Source organism: Lepus europaeus, chromosome 3 (genome assembly GCF_033115175.1).
Source record: "Lepus europaeus isolate LE1 chromosome 3, mLepTim1.pri, whole genome shotgun sequence".
In the NCBI taxonomy this organism is placed as follows: domain Eukaryota; kingdom Metazoa; phylum Chordata; class Mammalia; order Lagomorpha; family Leporidae; genus Lepus; species Lepus europaeus.
Window position 1 is genome coordinate 81,215,508 of NC_084829.1, and position 10,086 is coordinate 81,225,593.

The 10,086-nt window shown below is 43.2% G+C and overlaps 1 protein-coding gene across 1 annotated transcript in view; it reads left to right on the top strand.

The window, feature by feature from the left end:
- MRAP2 (melanocortin 2 receptor accessory protein 2) overlaps positions 1-5,032 on the top strand; it is a 31,272-nt gene extending 26,240 nt beyond the window's left edge. The window contains exon 3 of the mRNA XM_062187593.1: positions 4,494-5,032. Coding sequence (XP_062043577.1) covers positions 4,494-4,887 — 394 coding nt within the window. The 3' untranslated portion in view covers positions 4,888-5,032. The remainder of the gene's footprint in view (positions 1-4,493) is intronic.
- The last annotated feature ends 5,054 nt before the right edge of the window (positions 5,033-10,086 follow it).

The window sequence follows — 10,086 nt, forward strand, 5'->3', positions numbered from 1 at the left end:
CACAGTGTATTTGTTGGGTGGGCAGTGAAGTTTGTTGACCCTGCTTATGACTAAAAGAAAGAGTCAGGCTTCTGAAGGGAACTCCTTTCCCCAGAGTCCACAGATTATCATGTTAGGAGAGGACGGGATACCCAGGCCCCCTGCCAGCCGGATTGCACAGCTTCTAGGATCACTGCCCTCTGGAATCCAGGTGAGTCTTGGAAATTTGGAACTAGTGATCTACGATCAGATTTCCAGACCTGTAAATGGAATTCATGCTCCACTCCTCTGTAAGAATTGGGCCATAAGCGCTTTGTCCTACGTGTGGGGGTGGGGAGGAAGAGATTTAAGAACTGGAATCACTGAGAAGACTCAACATTTGTTGAACAGACTCTTACAGGCTGCTTTTTGCAGGATCTATTATGGATTTGAAACGTGTTCAGACAGGATTCTTGCCCTAAGGAGTCTCCACCTATTCATGGGCATCCCTTGTATAAATGTGGAAATGAAAGGGGTTAAAGTAGAGACGGTATCATGTTTCTCAATTTACCTGGCTTCCTTCTTTCATGCACTTGCGGGACTAATTGAGAATTATTGTATTCATCCATTCGCTCATTTATTATCATTGTACAGCTAATTTGTAGCCCACTACATGAAACAAGGAATTAGGAACCTGGGTTTTATTCCCACTCATGCCACTAACTGATAGTACTGTTCAAGCCAGAAATTTGAGTGCTCCTTACCTCGGTTTATACACTTGTAAGATGTACACAGATGTGTAAAATGTGCTTGCCCCAGGTAACGCACTGGTCAGTTTTCTGAATCAAGTGAGAGAAATGGGTACTATAGTGCTTTGACAAATACTGAATGCTGTCCTTTGTGGTAGCAGTGTTTTCAGGCTGGCATGATGTAGGTCTGTGGTGTCAAACTTCAGTATGAGTAATGACCCCTGAGGATTCTATGAAAATCAGATTACACACTACCTCCAGGGAGCCTGAGGGCCTGTGCCCCAGGAAGCTGCAGTTTAAGAAGCACTTTGGGTAATTCTGGTGCAGATGATCCCAGGATCTCACCGAGGGACACTGGTGCATGTGCAGAGTATTGGGCATCCACAGCAGGTGCCTGATTTCCAGAAGATTAAGAATCTCTCACCCTGAGGCTCTGCCTTGGTTTATTTATACATGTTCAGAAGTGATGGCTGTCATTTCCTTTCTTTTTCTCTTTCAGCAATTTATTTCTTTTTATTTATAGTTTGTGTTCAATGCAAATCAATTCTATAACATAAGAAGTTACTATGAGTCAAAGCATAAATACTTAAATACTTACATAATCCAAAGCAGATGTACAGCATTCAAGTATGAAGCAAAACGGAGTGTTCAGTCACACACACAGTAGCTTCAGATCTGTTCAACCTGTTTGTTCCTATGTGGGTTTCTAAAGATAGTACAAAACAAACAAAAACTACCTTGGTTATCACGGCTCCTGTCTCCTCTGGCCATAATTAGATATTGGAACATCTAAGCATCATTGTGTGCCACACGAACAGAAGACTTCAGGGAGTGTCTATTTTTGCAAAGGTCTGTGAAAGATTTACTGCAGACTGAGCCAACTTGAGGCTTAAAACTATCAGGTTCTAGTGATTTAAAAATGTTGATTGATGGGGTCGGCGCTGTAGCACAGCAGGTTAACACCCTGGCCTGAAGCACTCGCATCCCATTTGGGCACCAGTTGTAGTCCCAGTTGTTCCTCTTCCAATTCAGCTCTCTGCTATGGCCTGGGATAGTAGTAGAAGATGACCCAAGTCCTTGGGCCCCTGCACCTGCATGGGAGACCTGGAAGAAGCTCCTGGCTTCTGATTGGTGCAGTTCTGGTGATTGCAGCCATCTGGGGAGTGAACCAGTTGATGGAAGACCTCTCTCTCTGTCTCTACCTCTCTCTGTAACTCTTTCAAATAAATAAAATAAATCTTTTAAAAAAATAAAATTTAAATGTTGACTGATGACAGAAAGGGTTCCAGATGTGGGTATCCTGATCCATAGTTGCTTTTATTTTTTTAAGTATCTACATGAAGAGTATAAAAGGTTTTGTGAATTCAGTGCAAATTATCTTCCAGTCTATACTTCTCAAATACTTGATTTACAGTTTTGGCTCCTTCATGTATTTGCCTTTCAATTTTTAATTTCAAATATTTTCACTTCACCTTCAAAGCAGATCTTGTTTTCAATTATAAAAAAGTATGGGGCCAGCACTGTGGTGTAGCAGGTAAAGCTGCCCCTGCAGTGTCGGCATCCCAGGTGGGAACTGGTTCGAGTCCTGGCTGCTCCAGGTGACATCTGCACCTTCATATTAAAAAAAATCAAAAGTATTCAACATAGAAAGAAATAAAGAAGCAGAATTTTGAAATTAGTTGAGGTCAGTGCACTTCTATTTTTTGGAATCAGTTTAAAATTTAAATGATTTTGACATTCTTGTTGAATGAAAATACAGGATGAGGCCGGCGCCGTGGCTCAACAGGCTAATCCTCCGCCTTGTGGCGCCGGCACACCGGGTTCTAGTCCCGGTCGGGGCACCGATCCTGTCCCGGTTGCCCCTCTTCCAGGCCAGCTCTCTGCTGTGGCCAGGGAGTGCAGTGGAGGATGGCCCAAGTATTTGGGCTCTGCACCCCATGGGAGACCAGGATAAGCACCTGGCTCCTGCCATCGGAACAGCGCGGTGCGCCGGCTGCAGCGCGCTACCGCGGCGGCCATTAGAGGGTGAACCAACGGCAAAGGAAGACCTTTCTCTCTGTCTCTCTCTCTCTCACTGTCCACTCTGCCTGTCAAAAATAAAAAAAATAAAAAAAAAAAAAAGAAAATACAGGATGGAAAATGCCTACCATTTGACTTTAGGAGGATAAGCAAGATTTACTCAAGCTTGGATTTGGGGGTAGATTCCAGTCCATCATTATCCTAGTACAAGTCAAATACTACATAAAAAGTCAAATGCAATGTCAAATTCAAAACCTCAGAGAAAAAGAAAAAGAGTTCAGTTCTTAAGAGAACAGTGATACAATGTGAAACTTTAGAGTGTATCAGTATTAAATTAGTGCTGCGGAAACAAAACATTGATGATCTACAATAACACCTAGAATTTCTTCTAATGTACATAAAAATAGAATCATGGAAGCTTTTGTATTACCTAACTGGTTTATGACTTATACATTTAATAAACCAAATGAAAAGTGACTATGCATTCCACATCCCACCCTTTATCTCTCATTAAGACAAAATCTATTCTGATTTTTTATTTATTTATGTATTTATTTTTTGACAGGCAGAGTTAGAGACAGAGAGAAAGGTCTTCCCTCCATTGGTTCACCCCCCAAAATGGCCGCCACAGCCAGCACACGGCGCTGATCTGAAGCCAGGAGCCAGGTGCTTCTCCTGGTCTCCCATGCGGGTGCAGGGCCCAAGCACTTGGGCCATCCTCCACTGCACTCCTGGGCCACAGCAGAGAGCTGGACTGGAAGAGGAGCAACCGGGACAGAATCTGGCACCCCAACCGGGACTAGAACCCAGGGTGCCGATGCCGCAGGCAGAGGATTAGCCTAGTGAGCTGCGGTGCCAGCCAATCTATTCTGATTTTCAAGGTAGAGTTTTAAGTGTTCATAAATTTCTTAAGCCACATTCAAGGAAATCACATCTTTAATTTTGGATGTCGTCACTCTTCATCTTGAACATAAAGTATCAGCAGATTTAATATTGGCATTCATCATCTGGTCAGACTTCACATGTTTCTCAAGCCAGTCCAATCTGGGATACTCAACACTTTCTGTGTCAACAGAACAAGGTGTAGAATCAGTAGATTCGATAAAGATCGGTGTTTTTCCTTGCCACACTAGACTTCTGGTCGCCATTTGGATTATGTTTAGAAGAGGGAAAATGTTGATGTTTCTTGCCCTGAGTCTTTTAACATCTTTAAGATGTAGAAGAGGGAGTGAGGCTGAGAAGACTAGCTGTTGCTGACTGAAGGGTGTTGCTGTCTGCCCTGGTGATGGCATTGGTTGGACTTGGGGCAATGGAAGCATTCTGGGAGGAGTTACTTGACATTGTTACAACAGTTGTTTGATTTGAATAACTCCGCCTGGGAAGGAGTGATGCCAGAAACAGCAGTCCCAGTTCAAGCCTAGCCTCCACTGATTACTCTGCCTGTGTCTGCTCCATGGGTGTGCTGCACGTGTGTCATGATGCAGCATGCTCAGGGATCAGCAGGCTCCAGGTGGGTGCAGGTGAGATGGCGGACCTCATATACCAGAACTGCTACAGTAAATGTGACATGGCATCGCCTGCCCATCCAAGCTCCCCCTGCCACTGCCCACGGCTCTCATTTCCATTTGTTTGCATGCTCTTAGAGTGACATAAATCCAGTAGGTTCTTAGTGGAGATATGCTGGCCTTCTCTACATGCACAAAATCCCAATTCTGCAGGTGGATGAGCTGCAACATAAGCGACCTTGTATTTTCTGTTTCTTTACAGCAACACAGAGTCTTCAGAGAAGAGATTCAGAATGAATAGCTTTGTGTCAGAATTTGGAAGACCCCTGGAGCCAGATAAGGTGTTTTCTCGCCAATGCAATGAGGAGTCCAGGTCTCTCTTTCACTGCTACATCAATGAAGTGGAGCATTTGGACAGGGCCAAAGCTTGTCACCAGACCACAGCCATAGATAGCGATGTCCAGCTCCAGGAAGCCATCAGGAGCAGTGGGCGGCCAGAGGAGGAGCTGAACAAGCTCATGAAGTTTGACATCCCCAACTTCGTGAACACGGACCAGAACTCCTCCTTTGGAGAGGATGATCTTCTGATTTCTGAACCACCTATTGTTCTAGAAAATAAGCCAGTTTCCCAGACTTCACATAAAGACATGGAGTGAGAAACAGGCTCTGTAAAGTGTCTTCCTGAAGTTGTGGGCTCTTTGTATAACAGGAGATAGCCATTCACCACAGTTGTGTGTATGAGGCAGAGAGAGAGGAAGAGAGAGAATGAGAGTGAGAGAGAGAGAAAGAGAACTCCTCAGAAGACAGCTGATTAAGCCAAACTGTTTGGGTTGCCTTTTTTTTTTTTTTTTTGCCTTTTTAAAAAATTTGGCATTTTTTTAAAAAAATTAAAATATTTATACTATCTCATCTTCCTTGTTGTTGGAAAATTTGGCCAAATACTCAATGTTTTGAGTTAGCATACTGTGCTGTAATCTGGCCCTGCGTCTATGATGTCCTACTGTTGGCATGCTGCCTAACCTCTTTGGGCTGCCATATTTTTAACTGTAAAGTGCAATGTCTGGATGATCCCTCCCAACTCATATTTTGTGAATTTATGGCTTTGTGTGTAGATGAGGCCTAGGTATACATAAAACACTGAAAAAAAAAAAAAAGGCACCGCCTCCTATTTCTTGTACAATTCCTGAATCCCTATACCTTTCACTCAGTCCTTGACTGAGCCTAGCTTTAGTCAAGGGGTCTGGGTGTCTACCAGGTTGTCAGGAGACTCATCCTATGTAGGCCAAGATCACTGGGTTGTGCTGAAAGAGTTCTTCAGAGGACCCTCAATTGCCCATGCTCCAACCTGGCATAACCCTGCCTCAGATTTCTTACCAATTCATGGAACAGTGCAAGGCATTCGTATCCCCAGAAATGTGGGAAGATTGTCAGCTGAGTGAGAGGAGGGACTCCTATGTGTCTCTGCTGCTGTATCTGTAGTTACCCTGCTATGCCATTGGCTGCAGAACAATACTACAGTATTGGCTGAGGAAAAACACTGTTGGATGTGCTAGTTACTTGGCAAATGTGGTCATCTAGCTTTGAACTGATGAGCTGTAAATATCCCACTGATAGATCTTCAGGGAGGCTGGATCATGTAAACACATGGGCAATCCTGAGTTAATTTTATGAAGGATTCAAACTTGCACGTGACTTTGCACACAGTTGCATGCATGGCCAGCAGCAAATCCTTGGGTGGCATCTTCGTTCTGAATTTGTCCACCACGCATCTTGCTTAAGCTACAAAATAAATGCATTTGATTGCACAAGAAATTTCTCTGGTTTTTTGTTCTCACACATCCTACTTTTTATTTCCTTAAAAATATACTACATTTATTTGCCTCCTATTCTGGGACAGTGCTGACTCTATCATAGAGTGTATGTTAGTGTAACATTTTCTGTGGTGTAGCATTTTCAAGAACATTGTGAGTCTCCTAGATATATCATATACATCATAGTGATATGAACCATGTATGAGATTTTGTTTAGGAACTAATCCCTCAAATGAAATCCCTTCCCCATAATATCTTTTGAGGAAATATTCTGTTAAGATGCTACCCTACACAGTAGAACAGAGTGGAATAGTTCTTGTAATTCAAGCTGCTGTAACACATTCTTACAATTAGATACTCGCTATTTTCACAGTTTTTTCATGCAAGAAATCAAGAATGGTAAAAAAAAATTATTTTATCAACTTCCCATATGAGTATTATTCATAATTAACCAAATATAAATGATGGATTATTTCCTATTAAGATATTTAAGTGGTACCTTATATAGAAGTAGATTTATTAGAAGACTGTGGGCTAGTTAAAAAGTTGGGAAAATATCCATGAATATGCCATAATTTTTTTGATCTAGATGTTAAGAACTATACAGGTCTAACATTTTACTCCTCTTGCAGATTGACTTGCCACAGTCTCATGGGAGCTGCCAGAAGTCATAAGATTCCTGGTTCAGAAACAACTTCATTCCAGTACACCAGACTGCATAAGCTTCACACTCATGTTGGTTCCTGGGTTCATTTTAGGCTGTAACAAATTTCCACAAACCCAGTGGCTTGAAGAACACACATTTATTCTACAATTCCAGAATACAGAAGTGCCAACATCACTCTCTAGGTTGTGTTCCATCAGGAGGCTCTAGGGAGGAACTGGTTTTTCAGGATTTCTAGCTTCCAGAGGTTGCTCATACTCTTTGGCTCCTGACCCCACATCACTGTAATTTCTGCTCCTGTTAACATATCTGTCTGTGGCCTACCTACCTCCCCATAAGAACTCTTGCGATGACAGTGGATTGCTTAGTATGATTCCCCCCCCCCCATCTTAAAATCCTTCACTTCTGCAAGGTCCCATTTGCAGATAAGGAAATATATATTCCCAGGTCCAGGGATTAGGATGTAGGCATGTTGGGGAGCCCCTAGCCTACCAGCCTCTGTCCCCTAAATGTTCATGTCCAGCCTATATGCAAAATATATTTATTCTACCCCAACATGTTCCAAAATCTCAATCCATTACAGCATCATCTCCAAGTCCAATATATCATCTAAATCTTAACTAAGTTATACATTGGTGAGATCCTAGATATGTTCCAACCTAGGGGAGAACTGCTTTGTATCTGTGGACCTGTAAAACTAAAAAGCAAGTTGTTCCCAAAACACATTGATGTCACAAGCATAAGATACTAGTTATAAATATTTCCATTCAGGAAAGAAAACAGGAAGGAAAAAAGTCACTAGCCCCAAGCAACTTCAAATGGAAAAATTGCATTATGCTTCAAGACTCAGAAAAAAAATATCTGTGACTTGTGACTCCAACCTCTGGGCTTGAAGTACTGCCCTTAGAATCTTTGCTCCGTTTTCTTGAAGAGTAAAATGTATTTGTAGCTGAGCAGTTTTATCAGCATGTTTCCTGTACGTAGAATTTGGTGAGCTTGAAGCCTTTGATCTGACCCGTCTCTGACCTTTTCAGTTCAACTTGGCAGTGTTTTTGCTACTATTAACACTATCGAAAACATTGTGAGTCTCCTGGAAATATCATAGGAACTCACTTCTTAATCTTTTTTAAAAAAGTTTCATTTATTTATTTGAAATACAGAGTGACAGAGATAGAGGGAGAGACAGGAAGAGAGATCTTCCATCTGTTAGTCCCTAAATGGCTGCTAACAGCTGGGACTGGACCAAGCTGAATCCAGGAGTCAGGAGCTCCTTCTTGATCTCCCACTTGAGTGGCAGGGGCTCAATCACTTGGGCCATCACCTGCTGCCTTCCCTGGCACATTAGCAGGGAGCTTGGAAAGAAGCAGAACAGCTGGGACTTGAACCAGCACTCCAGTATGGGATGCTGGTGTTGCAAGCAGCAGGCTGCTTAACCTGCTGCACCACACGCTGGCCCTAGGAATTCACTTATTTAGACAAGAGCCTTCTTCATAAATAATCCTGAATCACCCTTTCCCTATTCCTAGGATCTCAGATAAATGGTGTGACCAGTCGTATCCTTAATCTCGTTAAAGAGCCCTCTGTGTGAGAGAATACTTTTGTGCCTCTCAAGACACTAACAAAGTTTGTCCAGTCACACCATTAGCTTTCTCTCTACAGCATGCTTTCCTGATGTGTATCTCCTGAGTTTTTTTTTCCAGGCAGAGTTAGAGAAAGAGAGACAGAGAGAGAGAGAGAGTAGAGACAGAGAGTAGAGACAGTCAAAGAGAGACAGAGAAAGGTCTTCCTTCCATTGGTTCACCCCCCAAATGGCCGCTACAGCCAGCGTGCTGTGCCAATCCAAAGCCAGGAGCCGGGTACTTCCTCCCAGTCTCCCATGCTGGTGCAGGGACTCAAGTACTTGGGCCATCCTCCACTGCCCTCCCAGGCCACAGCAGAGAGCTGGACTGGAAGAGGAGCAACCAGGACTAGAACTTGGGGTTCCGGCACCGCAGGTGGAGGATTAGCCTAGTGAGCCACGGCGCGGCCTCCTGATTTTTTTTAAAGGTTTATTTTTTTACTTGAAAGTCAGAGTTACACAGAGGAGAGGCAGAGAGAGAGAGAGAGAGAGAGAGAGAGAGAGAGGTCTTCCATCCGATGGTTTACTCCCCAATTGGCCACAATGGCCAGAGCTGTACTGATCTGAAGCCAGGAGCCAGGAGCTTCTTCTGGGTCTCCCACGTGGGTGCAAGGGCCCAAGGACTTGGGCCATCTTCTACTGTTTTCCCAGGCCATAGCAGAGAGTCAGATCAGAAGTGGAGCAGCCGGGTCTTGAACCTGGCACCCATATGGGATGCCAGCGCTTCAGCCCAGGGCATTAACTCGCTGTGCCACAGCGCCAACTCCGTATCTCCTGATTTTAGTGTTTCTTATAATGTGAATAGTCTGATAATTTCTAACATTGTCAAGTCCCAGGTTCTTTTCACTTAACAATTCTTCCTTCAATTTCTCTCTTTCCTCTTGCATTTTACCCTAAGTGGCAAGAAGAAATCAGGCCTCTTCTATAACACTCTACTTGCGAATCTCTTTAGCGAGGTATCCAAGTTCATTGTGGGAGGTTCATTTTACCTTCTACATAAGTGTAGAACACAATTCATCCCAGCTGTCTGCCACTACATAACAAGGATTCCCTTTTCTCCAGCTTCCAATAACAAGTTCCTCATTTCCATCTGAACTTCACCTGCAGGGCTTTCAATGTCCATATCTCTACCAACAGCCCGTTAGGATAATTTAGGTATTTCGTAAGTTATCTGTTAGTTTTCTACCACGCTCATCACTTCCTCTGTGGCCTAGCAGTCATTAACTGTCTGCTCAAGAAACCTACAGATTTCTTGTCATGCTGTCCAAATTTCTTTTAGCCTCTTCCAACTGCCCAACTTCACATTTGTAGGTATTTTCTATAGCAGCAGTTGGATTGCTCTGGACTCAGATCTTAGTCGGGGAGATGGATGCTGTGCACACAATGAGGTAGCATCAGAGCGGAAGAGTTCTGAGCTTAGGAAGCCCAATGTTGTAACAATGAGCTGCAAGCCAACCTGTCTGACTTCCATCCCAGATACAGACATTATCTTTTCAGTACTGAAAAGTAAGCAAATCTGCCCTCTGCTCCACAGGGAGACGCTATCTCCACCTTCCAAGGCGTCAAACCTCATTAAATTGACAGTTGAGACCAAAGCTGTCAGTATCTGTTCACAAGACATCAGAGGCCCTTGGAGATCTTTCTTTTTAGACCCAAAATGATCAAAGAGTACATTCTGTAAGTTGTCTGGGATTATTAAAGCAAGAGACAACTTTGAAAACTGCTGAGGCTTTGCAAAAACATACATTATGTATGTGAACTA